This window comes from Bos indicus, chromosome 12 (genome assembly GCF_029378745.1).
Source record: "Bos indicus isolate NIAB-ARS_2022 breed Sahiwal x Tharparkar chromosome 12, NIAB-ARS_B.indTharparkar_mat_pri_1.0, whole genome shotgun sequence".
Taxonomy (NCBI): Eukaryota; Metazoa; Chordata; class Mammalia; order Artiodactyla; family Bovidae; genus Bos; species Bos indicus.
Window position 1 is genome coordinate 71,290,391 of NC_091771.1, and position 21,919 is coordinate 71,312,309.

Consider the following 21,919-nt stretch of genomic DNA (forward strand, 5'->3'; position numbering starts at 1 on the left):
CTTCTGCTGTGGGGGGCACAGCTTCAATCCCTGGTCAGGGAACTAAGAACCTGAAAGTTTCAGCCAAAAAAAAAAAAAAAAGAATAATGGGGATCACATTTTATGACTAATCATTCTATTGTGCAGGTAATCACAGAGGATGAAATAATTGAATTTATCTCATTATTAATGCATATATTTCATCAATGTTAAAACTAATAAGGAAAGTAGAATTACTATAAATTTTTAAAAGTTATAAAACTATAGCCAAAAAGTAAGAAGGGAATATGTCTGTATCAGAGACGTGCGAATTTCAGTAGTAGTAGTTTAGTTGCTAAGTTGTCTCTGACTCTCTCGACCCCACAGACTGCAAGCCTACCAGGCTCCTCCGTCCATGGGATTCTCCAGGCAAGAATACTAGAGTGGGTTGCCATTTCCCTCTCCCAACCATAAATAATTATTGCAAATGAATACCAACTTAACCTTCTAGAAATCAAGCCAAGAAGAGAAGAATATTCAGCCCCTATATATATAGGGGCTTTGTATATACCAAGTGGAAAAAAAAAAAAAAAAGTTCATCCAGTCAAAGGAATTTTTTTACTGTGGAATTTGCATATTTTGTTTTTATAATAACACTTAAGATGCTTCCTTGGTTACTCAGATGGTAAAGAATCTTCCTGTAATACAGGAGACCCTGGTTCAATACCTGGATCAGGAAGTTACCCTGGAGAAGGAAATGGCAACTCACTCCAGTATTCTTGCCTGGAGAATTTCATGGAGAGAGGATCCTGGTGGGCTACAGTCAATGGAGTCACAAAGAGTTGGACATGACTAAGCGACTAACACTTTCATTTTTTAAAGAGATATTTATTCTAATTAATTGCAAAAAGGATAGTGATCATCCATTTCATAAAAGGTATAGAAAAAATTTTCAGTCATCAAGAGAACCAGCTCAAGATTTGTTAAGGTCCAGTTTTGTGAGGTTTTTGGATGGATGGGGAGCAGTAGAGTCCAGGTGTGTTTGACGTTCTGCTGATGTGACTTGGTTGATGGTAGAACCCAGAAGGCAGAAGAGGAAGTAATGAGCTTCATCCAATCTTCTGTGTAGACAAGGCTTTAGATGTTTTATGGTTTGAGGCTGCCCATGAAATGGGGTCATTCAAGAATCTTGCTGAAAAGCATCTCTCTGGTATATTCAATGAGGGGTTGTTCCAGAAGGAACACTTGACAGGGATTTTTGCCTGAGGAAGGGCCATTTCCCATCCATATGGAAGTGGAAAGAAGGGCTCCTCCTGAGGCTTTTTTCAAAAAGCAGTACAGGATTTTCTCAGTATTTGAGCTGGAGAGTCTGAGAACTTTGGCACCATCTCTGTGGAATATTTGGATTTTCCTGCATCCTAGTAGGCTGCAATAAGTTAGACCCTAAATTAAATCCATATACCCCCTTCTCCACACCCCTGATAACCACATGTGGTGTCCAGCTGATTAGAACTGTCTATGTTCTCTCTGGATGGTAGGTCTGTGCCTTAAATGATGACACCACTGTTTTCTCTAAATAGTAACTGATCATATGTTTTAGGGTTTCCCAGGTGGCTCAGTGATAAAGGAATCTGCCTGCCAATGCAGGAGACACAGGAGAAATGGGTTCAGTCCCTAGGTTGGGAAGGTTTCCTGGAAGAGGAAATGGCAACCCAGTCCAGTATTCTTGCCTGGATAATCCCATGAACACAAGAGCCTGATGGGCTACAGTCCACTGGGTCAGAAAGAGTTAGACACAATTGAGTGACTGAGTGAGTGAGAGTATATCTTAAGGCCCCTGCTGGAGTCATCAGCCAAAAAAAGGACACCTGACTGCTATGACCAGAAGGCATAAGCCTCATTCATCCCTGTGCTCTGAAGGACCACTGAATCCTGAGGTTTAGTTTCATATCCTAATGCCTAACTGCCTCTGGATGCTTCAGTTCAGTTCAGTTCAGTCACACAGTCCTGTCTGACTCCTTGCGACCCCATGGATTGCAGCACGCCAGGCTTCCCTGTCCATCACCAACTCCTGGAGTTTACTCAAATTTATGTCCATTGAGTCAGTGATGCCATCCAACCATCTCATCCTCTGTCGTCCCCTTCTCCTGCCTTTAATCTTTCCCAGAATCAGGGTCTTTTCAAATGAGTCAGCTCTTCACATCAGGTGGCCAAAGTATTGGAGTGTCAGCTTCAACATCAGTCCTTCCAATGAATATTTAGGACTGATTCCCTTTAGGATGGACTGGTTGCATCTCCTTACAGTCCAAGGGACTCTCAAGAGTCCTTTTCAACACCACAGTTCAAAAGCATCAATTCTTCTGGAATCTTAGGTTGACATTTTCATCTTCATGGCATATTGGTAGCTAATTATAATAGGGTTTTGAGGGGCACATTTTTGCAAAAGTGAGCATAACAATGGTCAGTCATGGATGGACAAGTACATAAAACCAAGGTAGCATTTGATTGCATTTCTCTAACGAGCTTTTTCATCTGGCAGTGCCTGAATGATGAAGCCCTATCCAAATTCTGTCTAAAAAAGTGCTGGTATCAACGAGCAATGTCTGCTACGAACATTGCTAGGGGAGGGTTAGCACGTGTGTCAGATGTATTAGGACCATGAATCATCATCAAGTCTGCTCTTTTAAGGAGTTCTCGTACTAGATTCCCAGGAACTGTGTTCAACCTCAGGTGCTTAATAAGATGTGCAGTAGTGGTGAAGGCTGTTGGATGTTAGCTGAGTAAGATTTGAGGGTTTTCTGAACATAAATAACAAAACCTGGAGAAAAATGCTCATTATCACACATGGGCATCCTTCACCCTGATTATTCTCCCTCTGAGACACTGCTGTTATGATTAAAAGCATAGCCTTGGGAATCAGAAAGTTGGGTCTCACACCCAGATCTATCACTTAGGTGGGTTCATATAGTTAATCTTGGCCACTGATTGCTCTTACTCCCTCAGTCTCTGGGGTTCTCATGAGGATTTCTTGAATCAATGCTTGTAAAGTACTTGCTGGCCATGACCAAAGGCACTGCAACCTTGAACATGGGGGAATCATGATCTTACTCACAACTAGCAGGTCTCACATAGCTTGAAATATAACCTGCAGCAGTGCTGTCAGCCCAAGGTCCTCCTGCCCAGGAAGATCTGTAGTCCTGGCGGGGTGTGTCCCCAAGTGTCCTCAGGGTTGTGGGAAACACAGGCATCAGTCCTGTGAACTGTGGGGTTACGTGTGTCTATGACTGGGACATAGTCTGCTTCAGGACAGCGAGCTCAGTGCTTGTGGGAAAAATGATATTTTGGGCAACATACACCGGAACCTTACATCCCCTATCCCCTATTCTAGTTAATTTTCTTTTCAGTCCCTCCATTTCACTCATCTTGGCATCCCGCTCAGCCCTAAATGGGATTTGAGAGAAGCAGGATGGCTTTTCATGGGTCCAGATTACCCCAGCCCTCTTGGGCATGAGGTGAGGTTGGTGATGGGATGTTTGGTTCCCTGGTGTTCAAGGCTGAGATGACACCTGGTTTCTAGTCAACTCTGCCCTCCATCCCTGCTGGAGAGAATCAGCTGCACTTTGATCTCCTGATGATGGAAGCAGGTGAGGGAGGCCAAGCTGAAGAGTTCACTCCAGGACTCTCCCTAGGGGAACAGCCACATCTGCTTCCTGCTCAGAAGCGTTGTCTATGATGAATAGTGTTGATGTTACCTCATTTGCTCAGGAAGTGAGAGCCTAGTTCTAGTGAGTTTTCTGTGCTCTCTGGAGCTGGACTCTCGGCATCCTCCTGACAGGGTGATGGGCCCCGGAATTCACCTGTATCATCCTTGTGAGCACCCAGTGTCCAGACTGATGAGTTCTGGGGGTGGTTCGGACACCTGCTGGGCTGAAGAAAAGGCCTGAACAGAGTCCCTCGCCTTTTGTTATTTGGAGCATGAGCTCAATCTGAGTTTATGTTGCTCTTATAAGTGCAAATTTATAGGAAGCTAAGAAGTTAGTCAGTAGAGTGAAGAGAGAGCAGTGTGGAAGCCGGAATGAGAACATAGGCACACAACTGGGTGATCAAAAGCACCATGAATCACTTTCAGCTCTTTGCCTAAACAGCGTACAAAGGGGAAGTGTTAGATGATGTCGCGGTTCAGAGATCCAGCAGGGCAGTTATAAAAACATCCATCAGGCTCCCAGAGTGGAAGTCAAGATTGTTCAAAGAATCCTTGGTTGTATGAGTCCTGTGGGCAAGGGCATTGCAGAACCAGGTGTTCTGTGACCCACGCAGAGACTCCTGGTGCAGGTGCAGGGAGAGTCCCCGAATGGGGGAGATGGCAGACTGTCTGCTCTCCTTTCTCATCTCGCCCCTGTCCTATATCTGGCTCTGGTCCAGTGTGGGGGATGTACTGACTCTATCCAAACCTTTAGGTTACTCATCTAAGGTGGAGACAGCACACAGATAGCTCATCAAAATTCAGGGTGGTGAGGATGCTAATGAGAATTAAATTTTAGAATGCTACTAATTCAAAAATTAGTGAACAGTAATTACCCATGGAAAAGAATGAAATATTGCCATTTGCAGCAACATGGATGGATTTAGAGAATATTATTCTTAGTAAAGTAAGTCAGAGAAAGAAAAATATTTTATCACTTATACATGGAATCTAAAAGTAATACAAATGAATCTGTATAAAAATATAAATAGAGACATAGAAAACAAACAAATTTACAGTTACCAGAGGGGACTGGGAGGGAGGGAGGAACAAATTAGAAGTATGGGGTTAACAGACACACCACTATTGATATGTCAAATAAATAAGCAACAAGGATTTACTGTAAAGCACAGGAAATTTTATTCAGTATCTTGTAATAACCTGTAATGGAACATAATCTGGAAAAAATAACTAATGACTATAAAAAAATAACTGAACGACTATACTATATACCTGAAACTAACACATTATTGTAAATCACTATACTTCAATATATTTTTTAAAAAATTGTGAGCAGTTTCTATCTGGAGAGATGCCAGAAGATTTTGGAGGGAGGCGTGTTTGAGAGGATCTTGATGAATGAGCTAGTTAAGATATTCTTTGTCTAAATCTAGCTGTGATTTGAATTTGGTCAAAGGTAGTTTCAAAGAGAATCTTTCATTCCCAGGTTGTTAAAGTAAAGCTTGGTGTGAACAGGAGTTTAGGGTCACATGGAGGATTCCCTGTGGCAAGACATGTGACCACAGAGCCTAGGAGACAGTGAGTTTCCTCACATCCAGCCTCCCTGACTTTCTCTGTCATGTATCCTTCTCTGCTTCCCCAGCTTGGAGCCTGGTGTTTTCCCACTTAGCATCTTGTCTCCGGGGACTCTGGACCATCCGGGCGTGCAAAGCTGAACAGGGTTTTCAGAAGCTGTTTGATACATACCAGGATTTCCACTCAGGTCTGTAAATTTCTGGAAATGATTTCAAGATGGGATGTGCTGCCTTCTAAGGCCTGACCTCCCTCTCAGGTGGTCTTGCTGGCCAGCATCTCTCTCTATGCCGCCCCTCCTCCCCCTCTGCACACCTGCCTCCCCTACCCCTTCCTCTCTGCATCCCCTCTGTGCTCCCCCTTCCCCCTTCACAGCCCTGCTTTTCTCCCCTGACTGGCTTGCATGGTCCTTCCATCACATTACTGTGTGGATTTCTGTCTCTTTAGGTCAGAAGTCAGCAAACTTTTCTTTTTTGCAAAGATCCAGATAGGAAATATTGTAGGCTTTGTGTCCTGTCTTTGTTTCAACTACTCACCTTTGCTGTTGTAGCAGAAAGACAGGCAAAGATAATACATCAGCCAATGGCTGTGTTCCAATAAAACTTTCTTTTTAGAACCAGGTGGTCCCTCTTCTTGGCCCCCGGACGGTGGTTTGCCAACTATTTTCAGAGCATGGAGAGTAGCAGACATGATTGACAAAAATAATTTCCTGATTGGCAACCCACTTGATTATACTTTGTATCGGTGAATTTGTTTTTCCTAGGTAGAAAATTCATAATTTCCTCTAAGTCTATGAAATCCTGGTCAAACTTTCCAATAATATTGTATTTTGAATATAAAATGGCATTTTGAAAGTCACATGCAGATCCTGTTAGCTGATGGTCATGTAGACCCTGGCCCTTAAGAATAAACATCGCAGTGCCCTGTAGTGAGGGCAGAAGGTGCTGGAAACAGTGTGAACTGTGCTGTCTGCTGTCAGAGAGCTGGGAGCAGTCCACCCTGTGAGAAGATGATCCTCACGCTCAGGCCCAGCACTGCAGGGAGCACACCAATGAGATGATTTACTGCCTTCTCTCTTATGATCCTATTTCTGTTGATAACCTGTGTGTTGAAGTTCTCAATCTTGGCTTCCTGGACTGATCCTCTGTGTCCCATATGTTGTCTTGTGTTGGAACCTAGTTTTCTGGAATCTCCAGGATTCTTGGGTGTGTAACATTGCTTTTCTACCTCGAGTAAAATCTTCTGTAGCTCAGCTGAGAAAATGCTCTCCCTCATGAGAAGCAGCTAACATGGTTTTTCTGTTTATGTATCATGCTTAACAATTCACAAATGCAGAGGCTTGGTTCCTGCTTTTGACGACGTCCCGATGGCTCGCTGTGTATCTGGATGTCACCTGTGCCATCTTTGTCACTGTTGTTGCCTTTGGGGCCCTGACTCTGGTAGAAAGTAAGTACAGATGTGGATATTTGTGGTGTGTTTACAGTTTATAGCTTGTTTGTAGTTTTTAAACTCTTGCCATCTTGTCTAATGTGTACTCTTTTGTTCTAGTGAATTGTATTAAGGTGTTTGCTGCATGTGACTCCTCAGTGTGTCCATGTGAAGTCATTTGTGTCTTGATCAGAACTTTTATCTTTTTTCCATTTATTTATTTATTTACAGTAGGTCATTGTTGAGACCTTGTTTTTAAGAAAATTTGATTGATTTACAATGTGTTAACTTCAGGTGTATAGCCAAGTGAATCTATTATGCTTATCTCCACTTTTTTAAAGATTCTTGTTCTGTACGCCATGAACATTGGGGTGCATGTATCATTTTTTTAGTAATTTGCATTTTAATAGATACTTCACATACATTGTGCTTTAGAAAAGAATGTCTGTCTTTGGCTTTCGGAATCTTTAGGAGCAAAGACCAGGTATGAACGTGCCTGCTCCAGCACACCTGTGGTGCCTTGGGCCCCTGCTTTGACTTATTCAGTCCATTCTTTTCTTTTTATGTTTTATTGGGATATGGTTGATTTACACTGTTGTCTTGGTTTCAGATGCACAGCAAATGAATCTGCTGGACATAAAGCCACTCTTTTTTATATTTTCCCCATATATGTCATTAAAGAATTCCCTGTACTTTACAGTAGTTCCTTATTCAGTTCAGTTCAGTTTAGTTGCTCAGTCGTGTCCGACTCTTCGTGACCCCGTGAATTGCAGTACACCAGGCCTCCCTGTCCATCACCAACTCCCGGAGTTCACACAGACCCAGGTCCATCGAGTCAGTGATGCCATCCAGCCATCTCATCCTCTGTCGTCCCCTTCTCCTCCTGCACACAATCCCTCCCAGCATCAGAGTCTTTTCCAAAGAGTCAACTCTTTGCATGAGGTGGCCAAAGTACTGGAGTTTCAGCTTCAGCATCATTCCTTCCAAAGAAATCCCAGGGCTGATCTCCTTCAGAATGGATTGGTTGGATCTCCTTGCAGTCCAAGGGACTCTCAAGAGTCTTCTCCAACACCACAGTTCAAAAGCATCAATTCTTCAGCACTCAGCTTTCTTCACAGTCCAACTCTCACATCCATACATGACCACAGGAAAAACCATAGCCTTGACTAGATGGACCTTTGTTGGCAAAGTAATGTCTCTGCTTTTGAATATGCTATCTAGGTTGGTCATAACTTTCCTTCCAAGGAGTAAGCGTCTTTTAATTTCATGGCTGCAGTCACCATCTGCAGTGATTTTGGAGCCCCCAAAAATAAAGTCTGACACTGTTTCCACTGTTTCCCCATCTATTTCCCATGAAGTGATGGGACCAGATGCCATGATCTTCGTTTTCTGAGTGTTGAGCTTTAAGCCAGCTTTTTCACTCTCCACTTTCACTTTCATCAAGAGGCTTTTGAGTTCCTCTTCAATTTCTTCCATAAGGGTGGTGTCATCTGCATATATGAGGTTATTGATATTTCTCCCGGCAAGCTTGAATCCAGCTTGTGTTTCTTCCAGTCCAGTGTTTCTCATGATGTACTCTGCATATAAGTTAAATAAGCAGGGTGATAATATACAGCCTTGACGTACTCCTTTCCCTATTTGGAACCAGTCTATTGTTCCATGTCCAGTTCTAACTGTTGCTTCCTGACCTGCATAGAGGTTTCTCAAGAGGCAGATCAAGTGGTCTGGTATACCCATCTCTTTCAGAATTTTCCACAGTTTATTGTGATCCACACAGTCAAAGGCTTTGACATAATAAATAAAGCAGAAATAGATGTTTTTCTGGAACTCTCTTGCTTTTTCCTATCCATTTAGTATTTTACATATAATAGTATGCATGTGTCAATCCCAGTCTTCCAATTTATCCCACCCCTCCCTTTTCCCCTGGTAACCATAAGTTTATTTTCTACATCTGTAACTCTACTTCTGTTTTGTAGGTAAATTAATTTGCAGCGTTTTTTTAGATTCCATATATAAGTGACATCATACTCTATCTTTCTCTGTCTGACTTACTTCACTCAGTACTAAAATCTCTAGGTCCAGCCGTGTTGCTGCAAGTGGCATTATTTTTCCCTTTTTATAGCTGGGTAATATTCCATTGTATGTATGGCACCACATCTTCCATATCCATTGCTTGTTGATGGACATTGAGGTTTGTTCCATGTCCTGGCTATTGTAAATAGTGCTGCAGTAAACATTAGGATGGATGTATCTTTTAGAACTATGGTTTTCTCTGGGTATATGCCCAGGGGTGGGATTGCTGGGTCATATGGTAGCTCTATTTTTAGGTTTCTAAAGGAATCTCCGTATTATTCTCCATGGTGTTTGTACCAGTTTACCTTCCCACCAACAGTGTTGGGGGGTTCCCTTTTCTCCACATCCTATCCAGTATTTATTGTTTGTAGACTTTTTGCTGATGGTCATACTGATTGGTGTAAGTTGAAACCTCACTGTAGTTTTGATATTCATTTCTCTAATAATTAGAGATTTGATCATCTGTCACATGCTTTTTGGCCATCTGTATGTCTTCTTTGGAGACTGTCTGTTTTAACCTTCTGCCCATTTTTTTGATTGGGTTGTTTCTTTATTTTTGATATTGAGCTGCATGAGCTGTATTCTTTTGGAGAGTAATCCCTTGTCAGTCACTTTGTTGGGCAAATATTTTCCCCCATTCTGCAGGTTGTTTTTGGCATTTTTATGATTTTCTTTGCCATGAAAAAGCTTTTAAGCTTTATTAGGGATAAAGTTTAAAAGCTTTAAGCTTTTAAGCTTTAAACCAAATTTTTATGTTTAATTTTATTTTCATTGCCCTAGGTGGTGGGTCAATAAAGAGCTTACTGCACTTTATATCAGAGAGAGTTCTCTCTTTGTTTTCATATAAGAGTTTTGTAGTGTCTGTTCTTATATTTATGTATGCAATCTATTTTGAATTTATTTTTATGTATGGTGTTAGGGAATGTTCTAATTTTATTCTTTTACAAGTAGCTGTCCAGTTTTCCCACCAACACTTACTGATGAAACTGTCTTTTCTCCACCAGATATCCTTGCTTCCTTTGCCATAGGTGACCACAGGTGCATGGGTTTTTCTCTGGGCTTTCTATCTGGTTCCATTGATCTATATTTCTGGGTTTGGTGCCAGTAGCATACTGTTTCAATTACTGTAGCTGTGTAGTATAGTTTAAAGACAGGGAGCCTGATTCCTCCCAGCTTCATTTTTCCTCTTTGTTTGTTTAAAAACTGCATTAGCTATTCATGGTATTTTGTGTTTCCATACAAAATATAAAATATTTTGTTCTAATTCTGTGAAAAATGCCATTGGTAATTTAATAGGGATTGCATTGAATCTGTAGATTGCTTTGAATAGTTTATTTATTTGCAGTAGGTCTTTGTTGAGATCTTTTATTTTTTATTTTTCTTGAATGGTTTGAGGGTCAATACAACTGTAGCAAACTGATCTTCTGAACATTCCAGGTAGTGTCCTGTAGTTAGGAGTTGAGAATCAAGTTTACTATTAAGCTTTTTGTACAGCTTAGATTTTAGCTTTGAGTCTACTTGCATCTCTTGTTTGTAGGGGTCTGGTGTACTGGAATGAGAAAGATTCTCTGTTACAAAAACAGTATCCTCACTGTTGTGTGGGTACCAGGTGAGCAGCTATTGGAATGTGGCATGAATTCACTGTCCTTAACTACTCCATACTAATAACACTGAATCTTAGTCACTAATAATGGAACAGTGAGAGTCATATTTTATTTTATTTTTTTTTGAGTTAATCCATATTGATTGATTTATTTATTTTTAAATTTTATTTAATTTTTAAACTTTACATAATTGTATTAGTTTTGCCAAATATCAAAATGAATCCACCACAATTTAGATTCAAAAGCGCTACCTCTTAGAACCCATTGCCTTGTTTTTATGGTTTCAATTGCAACTACATTGGATATAGAAAGTGAAATTACATAATGATAATTGAAGCCATAGGGACAAAAATCTGAATAATGACATGATCTTCACCTATATAATACTGTCAAGTATATCTCAATCCAGGTGGGATTAATATGATAAAGGGCAGAAATGATAAGAGAAGCAGAAGAGATTAGGAAGAGATGACAAGAATACACAGAAGAACTGTACAAAAAAGATCTTAATGACCTGGATAACCATGATGGCATGGTCATTCACCTAGAGCCAGACATCCTGGAGTGTGAAGTCAAGAGGGTCTTAATTTCAAAGGATTACTATGAACAAAGCTAGTGAAGGTAATGGAATTCCAGTTGAGCATTTAAAATCCTAAAAGAAGATACTGTTGAAGTGCTACACTCAATAAGCCAGCAAATTTGGAAAACTCAGCAGTGGCCATAGGACTGGAAAAGGTCAGTTTTCATTCTAGTCTCAAAGAAGGGCAATGCCAAGGAATGTTCAAACTACCACACAATTGCACTCATTTTTCATGCTAGTAAGGTTGTGCAAAGAGTTGACTCATTGGAAAAGACCCTGATGCTGGGAGGGATTGGGGATAGGAGGAGAAGGGGCGACAGAGGATGAGATGGCTGGATGGCATCACCGACTCAATGGACATGAGTTTGAGTAAACTCTGGGAGTTGGTGATGGACAGGGAGGCCTGGTGTGCTGCTATTCATGGGGTGCCAGAGTCGGACACGGCTGAGCAACTGAACTGAACTGATGGTTGTGCTCAAAATCCTTCAACAGTATGTTTACTGGGAACTTTCAGATGTACAAGCTGGGTTTAGAAAAGGTAGAGTAATTGGAGATCAAATTGCCAACATTCATATGATCATAGAGAAAGCAAGGGAATTCCAAAAGAGCATTGGTTTCATTGACTATGTGAAAGGCTTTGACTGTGTGGATCACAACAATCTGTGGAAAATTCTGTAGGAGATAGGAATACCATACCACTGTACCTGTCTCCTGGGAAACCTGTATGGAGGTCAAGAAGAAGCAATTAGAACTGAACGTGGAACAGTAGACTGGTTCAGTATTGGGAAAGGAGTATGAAAAGGCTGTATATTGTCACTGTTTATTTAATTTATATGGAGAGTACATTATGCAAAATGCCAAGCTGGATGACTCACAAGCTAGAATCAAGATTGCCAGGAGAAATATCAACAGCTTCAAATAGGCAGATGATATCACTTTAATGGCAGAAAGTGAAGAGGAGATAAAGAATCTCTTGATGAGGATGAAAAAGGAGAGTGAAAAAGCTGGCTTGAAATTCAACATTCAAAATACAATGATCATGGCATCCTGTTCCATCACTTCATGGCATATATATAGTAAAAAGTGGAAGCAGTGACAGATTTTATTTTCTTTGTTTCCAGAATTACTTTGAACAGTGACTGCAGCTATGAAATTAAAAGATGTTTGCTTCTTGGAAGAAAGCTATGAAAAACCTAGACAGAATATTAAAAAGCAGATACATCATGTTGCCAACAGAAGTCCATATAGTCAAAGCTATGTTTTTTCCAGTAGTCATGTAAGGACGTAAGAGTTGGGCCATTAAGAAGGCTGTGAAGTGAAAGTTGCTCAGTCATGTCTGACTCTTGGTGACCCCATGAACTGTACAGTTGATGGAATTATCCAGACCAGAATACTGGAATTACTGGAATGGGCAGCCGTTCTTTTCTCCAGGGGATCTTCCCAACCGAGGGATCAAACCCAGATCTCCCTCACTGCAGGTGGATTCTTTACCAGCTGAGCCACAATGGAAGCCCTTAAGAAGGCTGAGGGCTGAAGAATGGATGTTTTTGGATTGTGATGCTAGAGGAGACTCTTGAGAGTCCTTTGGACTGTAAGAAGATCAAAGCAATCAATCCTAAAGGAAATCAGTCCTGAATATTCATTGGAAGGACTGATGCTGAAGCTGAAGCTGAACCTCCCATAGTTTGGCCCCCTGATGCAAAATGCTAACTCACTGGAAAAGACCTGGATGCTGGGAAAGACTGAAGGTAAAAGGAGAAGAGGGCAGCAGAGGATGAGATGGTTAGATAGCATCACCAACTCAATGGATGTGAGTTTGAGCAAACTCTGGGAGACAATGAAGGACAGGGAAGCCTGGTGTGCTGCAGTCCATGGTGTTGCAAAGAGTCAGACATGACTTAGATACTGAACAGCAGCAAAAACTTTGTTAATTCTTCCTAAATGCATAATATTTTTAAAAAATATTTATTTTTTTGTCTGCACTGGGTCTTAGTTGGGGCACAGGGGATCTTCAGTCTCAGTTGAGACAGGCAGGACTTTAGTTGCAGCATGTGAAGTCTTAGTTGTGGAATGTGGAATCTAGTTTCCTGACCAGGGATTGAATCCAGGCCCCCTGCATTGGAAGTGTGGAGTCTCAGCTATTGAACCACCCAGGAAGTCCCTCATAGTGGGTTTTTCTTTTTTTTAAACTGTTTTATGGTCTCAATCAACAGAAGTAATATTATGAGTAATACTATCATTACATGTAAATGATTCAAATATTATAAAGGAGTCCTCTCACTGCTATATAAAATAGATAACTAAACAGTATCTACAGTATAGCACAGGGAACTCTAATTAATACTCTGTAAAATCACTGCAGATGGTGACTGCAGCCATGAAATTAAAAGACACTTACTCTTTGGAAGAAAAGTTATGACCAACCTAAATAGCATATTCAAAAGCAGAGACATTACTTTGCTAACAAAGGTCCGTTTAGTCAAGGCTATGGTTTTTCCAGTGGTCATATATGGATGTGAGATTTGGACTGTGAAGAAAGCTGAGCACTGAAGAATTGATGCTTTTGAACTGTGGTGTTGGAGAAGACACTTGAGAGTCCCTTGGACTGCAAGGAGATCCAACCAGTCCATTCTAAAGGAGATCAGTCCTGGGTGTTCTTTGGAAGGAATGATGCTAAAGCTGAAACTCCAGTGCTTTGGCCACCTCATGCAAAGAGTTGACTCACTGGAAAAGACTCTGATGCTTGGAGGGATGGAGGGCAGGAGGAAAAGGGGACAACAGAGGATGAGATGGCTGGATGGCATTACCGACTTGATGGACATGAGTTTGAGTGAGCTCTGGGAGTTGGTGATGGATAGGGAGGCCTGGCGTGCTGCGATTCACGGGGTCGCAAAGAGTCAGACACGACTGAGCAAATGAACTGAACTGAACTGAATGACATATATGGGAAAATAACTTTAAAAAGAATAGATTATATGTGTATATATCTGGCTAATTCACTTTATTGTACACCTGAAACTAACACAACTTTGTAAATCAACTATACTCCAATAAAAATCATAAAAATAAAGGAGTCTTCTTTGTAAAGTGACAGAAGGACCTGTGTGAGGGGTTGAGAAGGAGACTGACTTTATTCCTCTTCTTCCTCATTTAGCTTTGGATCTCGGGGAGGTTGGTCTGGTCCTGTCTCTCACTCTCACACTAACGGGGATGTTCCAGTGGTGCGTCAGGCAAAGTGCTGAAGTTGAGAACATGGTGATGTTAATCTTTTTGTTCTTAGCCTTTTCAGGTCTCCTTGGTATTAAATGGCTTAAAAGTAATTCTTATGTAAAATAATAACTATTATTTTTACATCATAGTTAACAAAGTTTTTTTTTTTTTGCATTCTCCTCCATCTGCCTATAGTTAATGTAAAATAAAATATATACATCTTTTCTCAGACTTATGTATACCATGTCATAAAATTTTATATTTATCATAGACTGACTTCAGATACAATAAATGTCTCATAGGAGAAAAGTCCTGAAATTCTGGAGATAATACAGGCTAATTGTTTGTTAACTTAGCAACTTGTTTACCTTTTTTTCTTAATGGGTAATTACTCATTTTGGTAAAAGAGAAGAATCCGATATTTTGAGGTTTATTTAATTAATATGTTCCTCCACCCCTGCCCACATTTTAGCATTTATTCTTGTATGTTTTGAACACCTGAATTTGCTGGCAGCCCTCCTCTCTGGTAGGATAGGCTCCCTGTCAGAGTGTGCTCTCAAAGGTGTGGAGTCATGGTTGTTTAGGAGGCCTTAGTCAGTATGTAAATTCTACATTTTGAATATTTGTATCTTCTCCTAAAGGGAGAAAAACAAAGTCTTTCCATGTCAGCCTTCTAACAGAGTAGACAGGGACTATATTAAAATGAGTCTTGATGACCGTCCAATTCTGCTCATCTGTAACATGTGACCCTTCTGTAGCCACACATACTGATGGGTGTCCATAAGTATTCTTTTCTTTGAAAAAATTCTCTTGTGTTTTCTTCAAATGTGAAATGTGGATCAATAAAATTTTACCATTCACTTTCTCTAATGCTTTTAGTTTTAATATAAAGTTGAAGGGAATAGTCATAAGTAAAAGTGTTGAAGATGATAAACAAGTTTGTAAATCATCCAAGACCTCATCAGACTCCTACTTCTGTCCTTTGCAGATTCTGAGCCTGGGATGTTCTGAACCATAGAAAAGCAGGTTTTATTTACAGTCTCTGATCATCCATAAATAAGACCCTCTGACACTAACTCATATGATATCATATGCATTTCAGATGATTTCAGTAGAAAGAGGGATTGAATACACAGACCTTGAGAAAGAAGCACCCTGGGAACTTGAGTATCGCCCACCACCATCCTGGCCCCAGAGTGGAAAGATTTACTTTTCTAATATTAACTTCAGGTACAGCTTGGATGGGCCTCTGGTATTGAAGAACCTGGGAATGTCCTTTGACTCAAGAGAAAAGGTTAGTTTAAGCCATTTGCCTCTTTAAAATCCAGCTAAAGGTTTAGCACCACTTCTGCTCTTGGCTTCCTTGTCCGTGTACAGGGGGACTCTTTGTTCCTAATGGATGCAGATTAGATCAGTGACACTGTCCCTGAATCTTTCTTGGAAACTGACCATGGAATGGGGATATCAGCATTTTTTTTCTCTGTGTCCTCAGCTCCTTCATGGTGGTTGATGGGCCCTGGGATCCAGGGCTTGATCTTAACCTGACCCAGGACACTATATGTGACACTTAATTATTTGTACGAAGTCTGGGTAGTCTGCCCTGGCTCTCTGTTCCTAACTCTCCAATATTTCATTCCTTTCCACCTTTTATTTTTTTTAATATATATATATTTATTTATTTATTTGGCTAGGGTCTTTGATCTTCATCATGGCATGTGAACTCTTAGTTGCAGTATGTGGGATCTATTAATAGTTCCCTGATCAGGAATCGAACCCAGGTCCCCTGGAATGGGAGCACAAGTTCTTAGCCACTAGACTACCAGCAGAGTCCCCCATCTTTTTTTCTTTCTGTTTCTGAAATCTTCTTTTCCTCCCATGGTGCACTCTGGTTGCAGCCTGCCCCTCTGTCCCTGGGGTTTTTCCGTGGACTTGTCCTCTACTCACCCACACTGAGCTGCCATCCCCCTGTCCTCCCCCCAAAGACTGCTTCTTTCTTTAGCACAAATCTGATCCTTACTGGCCTGGGTTGAGCTACTGCTGGAACTGGACCACAGCCCTAAGCCCACTCCAGTGGGGGCCGTCGGGTGAGCTTGTAGCCACTAGAGAACAGCCTGAATCATGATGCAGTCAAGGGTGAGGAACCAGGGCCTCAGATGGAGGCAGGGCCTGGAGACTTGCTCAAAGTCAAAATCATATTGAAGGGAGCAGGGAAGATCCACATGGAGATGGCAGAGAGGCTGTGACCTGGACCTGCCAATGTCCACGTCTGCTGGTGATGTTCCTTTCACGTTTAGCATGAGGCTCTCAGCTGGGCCAGGATAGAGTCTTAAAGAAGAGACTAAACCAGAGCAGGCAAGGTGGTAGGAAGCTCTTCCCCACCTCCCTCTGAAGCCATTATGTCTCCTGACTTACGCACACCCCTGCAATCAGGCCGTGTGTAGATTCTCCCAAAGCGCCATGCCCTCCAGTTTTCAGTGTGCTCTCTGAGCCTCTACCTCAGAGACCTGTTCTTTCCATCATCTGGCTGGTGAACATCTCCTCATTTTCTGAGTTGATCTAATGCATCTTTGAGACCCTCAATTTTTCCTTATTGTCTTATATTTTCTTTTAAGATAGAAATTATGATATACCTGTTTTCACAGTAGCCAAAAATTGGAAGGAACTAAATCCTTACAATGAAATATTATTCAGTTTTAAAAAGGAAGAAAATTCTGACCTATGGATAAACCTTCATGATATCTTGCCAAATGATGTTAGCCTCACACAAAGGGAATGAATACTCTGATTCCACTTACGTGAGATTCCTAGAGTAGTCAAATTCAGGAAGACAGGAAGTAGGATGGTGGTCTCCAGGGACTGGGACATGGGAAATGGGGAGTTTGTTTGTTTAATGGGTAAGAATTTCAGTTTTAGCAGGCAAAAAAATTTCTCGAGCTTGGCTGCACACCAGTGTGAATATACTCAACGCCAAACTGTCCACTTAAAAATTGTTATGTAGTTAAATTTTACGTTATGTGAAATTTTCTGTAATTAAAATAAAAGCTAGCACCTATAGCATGCTTTATAATTTGGAGTCTGTATTGCACAGTAAGTACCTTGAGGTTTTTTTAAAATCAGGGAGCATCTTGTTTTCATCTTTGTTCCCCAGAAAGTGGCATTCTGCAGGGCACAGAGAGGGTGCTGAGGGACTGCTGGTTTCAAGGGTGAGTAGCACACAGGTGTGAGCAGGCAGCAACCAACACACACACATACACAAGACAGCTCTGAATAACCGAAAGAACTGCTCTTTAAAACTCTCACCACCACAGACCCATCTAATGGACTGTAGCTGTAATTAAATGAATGATATCCTTGTAACATGAAAATGAAAAAATAAATATTCAATTTAATCCCCAAATGTTACAAATGAAGTTGAGAGCAACTTCAGTTAGTCACAGGGCAAAAGCTGGTCCTAATTTCCAGTTCCCTTGTAGCTCAGGAAGAAGGTGAACTGCTGTGTCAGGAAAACATTAACCACAACTCTTGATACAATCCTGTTCCCTAGAGCACTGAAGGCAATGTTTGTTTACTCTCAGATAATGTGTATTTCAGATTTTCCATTGTAAATGTAATTGTGTTAACTTGCTTTTGTCTTAAATTTTCCCGAAAGGCATAGAACATGAACTATCTAAGAAACTCTGTAGTACAATTTAGGAACATAAAAGATTCTTATTCTTTTTTCTTAAAGCCTGCAAATCATAGGATTATTGAGATTCTAAAATGTTTGAGGGCAAATGGAGACTGAATTAATGACTGCAGCAACTTGACACAGTATTGCCATTAGCCTCATTTTTGTGTTGGGTGATGAAACTCTTCATGAAGCCATTTCACTCCACCTGTGTACATCACAGGTTTCCTCTCCTGCTCAACTGTCCCCGCCCCCACCACTCCAGGACACCCTTTTGGTGTTGGACTTGATTGAGAGAGGCTACTAGGGAAGGCAGGCAAGGGACATGGGAGTGAGCCAGCCCAGTTAAAGTGGGGCTTTATTCTCTTCCCCTCGTTTCCTCTTCTGTCCAGATTCCTGGAAGTTAGAGTCAATAGGAAAGTGTAGTAGGTACTATGTAGGACTTTAATCACAGAAGAAATGGCAAATGAAAATAAAGAACCAGGACTTCCCTGGTGGTGCAGTGGAGAATAATTCACCTGCTGATGCAGGGGACACTGGTTCAATCCTTGGTCTGAGAAGATTCTACATGCCGCAGTGCAACCAAGTCTGTGTGCCACAACTGCTGAGCCTACCTGCCACAGCTACTAAAGCTTGTGCTCAGCAACAAAAGAAGCTACCTCAATAAGAAGCCCATGCACTGCAACAAAGAGTAGCCCGCACTCATCACAACTAGAGACAGCCTGCACACAGCAATCATGACCCAGTGCAACCAAAAATTAAAAAAGAAAAAAAAAGCATGAGGTAAATAGCACCTTAGACTTCCTGGTTTTCTCAACATGGGCTGCATTTTTTATTTAGGTGATTTCATGTTTGATTTGATCATTTTAGAGAGCCCTGGGCCATATTAAAGCATTTTTCAGCTCTTAAGGTACATTAATTTTTTTTTCTTCCCCCACAGCTATTAGTTTGATAATAAATTTTTACAGATGCTTACTAGACCTTGCTATAATGTGCAAAAATACTAGTTTTCTATATTTTCTCTTTTTTTATGTAATGTTTTCTTATAAACACCTCCTTTCACTCTGAGCTTGTCCCTCTTCCCCTGCTGGCTTCTTTATTCATTGTGACTCAGACTGTGGTGCCAGAGCAGCAGCACCTGCCTCTCCTGGAGCTTCTTAGAAATGCAGGGTCTCAGGCCCATTCAGATCACTTTCTCAGCATTGCATTTAAACAGGACCTCCTAATAAAGTCCTTTCTCTCCCACAGTCAGTGTTTGATAACTGATAACCTGTGATTTCCAAGAAATGTCCTTTGACAATTTGAAACTGAGCTCATGAATAACCCAAACCCCTATTGTGACTGAGCAGGAGGCACTAGAAAGATCTGTGCCACTTACCATACAGATTTACTTAGTTTTATATTCTATAAATAGCATATTCAAAAGTAGAGACATTACTTTGCCAACAAAGGTCCGTCTAGTCAAGCCTAAGGTTTTTCCAGTGGTCATGTATGGATGTGACAGTTGGACTGTGAAGAAAGCTGAGCGCCAAAGAATTGATGCTTTTGAACTGTGGTGTTAGAGAAGACTCTTGAGAGTCCCTTGGACTGCAAGGAGATCCAACCAGTCCATTCTAAAGGAGATCAGTCCTGGGTGTTGTTTGGAAGGAATGATGCTAAAGCTGAAACTCCAGTACTTTGGCCACCTCATCTGAAGAGTTGACTCATTGGAAAAGACTCTGATGCTGGGAGGGATTGGTGGCAGGAGGAGAAGAGGATGACAGAGGATGAGACGGCTGGATGGCATCACCGACTAGATGGACATGAGTTTGGGTGAACTCCGGGAGTTGGTGATGGACAGGAAGGCCTGGTGTACTGCAATTCATGGGGCCGCAAAGAGTCGGACATGACTGAGTGACTGAACTGAACTGATATTCTATAAATAAGGCCTTTACAGTAAAATCTAATTCTGTATGATTCTACTGCATTTCTTTGTGCCTTATCACAGGCAGTTTTCATCCTGTGTCCCACCTTCCTCACACTGGCCTTCTCCAGGGACGGAGGAGTTTCCCACGGGCTCAGCCCTGCCTGGAACTGGAGTCAGAGATAGCTGAGCGAGGTAATCAGAGATTGCTGAGCATACGTATGGCTCTTTCACCACCTGACAGGATGAAATATGAGTCTTGCTGCCCCAAGCAGGGCACGAGGTCTGTTTGACCTGTTCCCCAGGTACCATGTGCCCCACTCAGCTGCAGGTTTCTCTCAGCCCAGCTGTGGGTGCCGGTTCTTCCTGCTGATAGCCGGCCCACCTGCCCTCAGGCACACTCTTGCTCCCACTCACCAGGTACATGCCTGTATTCACATCATGCTTTAACTCTCTGGTTGTAGGATCTCTATGTTAGGCCTGTGCCTTTAACTGCAGCTACACTCCTCCCCATTTTCTCTGTTCTGGCTACACAGAGGGACATGATAAGGTGCCAGGCCATCTAGGGGATAAGGAGGCCATCAGCAGATGGAGAAGAGCCCGAGGATGTGGATTTGAGTCCCGTCCTGTGACTTATGGGCTCTGACATTTCAGGCAAATGATTCATCTCACTAAGCCTCAGTCTTTTCTTTTGCAAAATGGGAGAAGTAGGATGTAACCTGTAAGGTTGTTGTACAACTTAAACAAGATAAGACATGTAAAGCACCCAGCATGGGGATCAGAGTAATTGCTTGGATAAAGATGACCATCATTTTCATCAGGTGTAAAATGACCATAACCACTTATACTGCAATGGTTGTTTATCCTATGAAAAAAGAGGTGTTAGCCATTTGAAGTTATATTTACAGCTGTAGGATCCATCTACTGGGTCTGTCGTTGTCTACCTTATCATATACTAAATAATATGGTAATAGATTTTCCATAAATTTCTCTGGCCTGAGTTAAAAATCTCAGCTCCCAATGGAAGCTTCTTTGTCTCAGTACACCACAGGTAATACAAATAAGACAGTCAAATCCCATACAGAGTCTGCTGTCAACATGTACAGTTCATCTGAAGAAAAAAGAAAATGGCTATATTAGTCTTGTAAGCTAGAAAGTGGTCACAATTTTTATAGAAGTTTTAACAAAAATGACATAACTTTTATGGTTGGGACAAGCCAAGATGAGGGGACAGGGAGAGCATTTCCAAGGATTTAGGCATGTGAGACCGACTTAGTGATGTGTGGTTAGGGCTTCAGCAGGTGGAGATGCATTCAGTGGAAATGCATATGAATGTGCTTTAGGAGGTGGGGTCAACTTTAGCAAAAGCGTGATGCCCCGATCCAGTGAATGAAGAACTAGGCACCTGCAGAGCATTCAGGAAAATCAGCTACGAGGTGTGCAGCAAATATTTTCATGTTCAATCCTGACAACTTCCGAGTCACCCCAAGGAAGCCGACTTGTGGATATGAAGGATGGAGAGGTCAGTGGGAACAGTTTTGTAGAAGAGAAGTCCTGGGGTGGAGTGATGGGCTCAGACCCGACCATTGGGAGTTTAATCTGAGAAGTGAGTTTAATCTGGGACCAGAGTGAGCAGATGCGGGAGGCGGGGAGCCTGGAGCTGTTGTGCCTCCAGGAAAATGTCCCTGGAAAGTGATTGTACTTTTTGGACTCAAACTGATGTCGATTAAAGCAAAGATATAAAACCCACGTTTGTGAATGTGCAGGGAAACGAGTTGGTATCTTATTTCTGGAGAGTAGGTTAGCAGCCTAACAGCTTCCTCTGAAAGTGTTCATACTTGATTGTCAGCAGTTCCACATCTGAGAATTAATCTGAAAAAAATGATTGAGAGTATTTGCAATTTAAAAAAAAGATTTAGCTTCAAGGATATTTAATAGAGTTATTTATAATAGAAAATTATTGGAAACTGCCTAAATATCCAGCAGTAGGGGGTTTGTTAAATGATCACGTATACTGTAATATTTTGTAGCCATTAGAATAAATATTCTTATGAAATACTAAAAACACGTAACAGTATGTTCATATTAATCCCATTTTGTTTATATATGTGAACTTGTGTCTTTAAGAACACGTACAGAAGTCTTGAAAGTAAAAACATCATCTTGAAATGGTTTTTTCAGAGTGCTGAGTATAGCTAGTATTTATTTTTCAGATTCATTT

The 21,919-nt window shown here is 41.4% G+C and overlaps 1 protein-coding gene across 5 annotated transcripts in view; it reads left to right on the plus strand.

Annotated features, from left to right (window-relative positions):
* The window catches only part of LOC139186118 (ATP-binding cassette sub-family C member 4-like), a 126,017-nt gene that overhangs the window by 57,024 nt on the left and 47,074 nt on the right, over positions 1 to 21,919 (plus strand). For 4 of the 5 annotated variants that reach the window (XM_070799896.1, XM_070799895.1, XM_070799898.1 and 1 more), the window contains 4 exons: positions 5,304 to 5,423; positions 6,569 to 6,679; positions 14,073 to 14,173; positions 15,231 to 15,422. In XM_070799896.1, the coding sequence (XP_070655997.1) occupies positions 5,304 to 5,423; positions 6,569 to 6,679; positions 14,073 to 14,173; positions 15,231 to 15,422 (524 nt within the window). Of the gene's footprint in view, positions 1 to 5,303; positions 5,424 to 6,568; positions 6,680 to 14,072; positions 14,174 to 15,230; positions 15,423 to 19,782; positions 19,894 to 21,919 lie in introns of all 5 variants that reach the window. The other variant, XM_070799899.1, reaches the window with a different exon arrangement.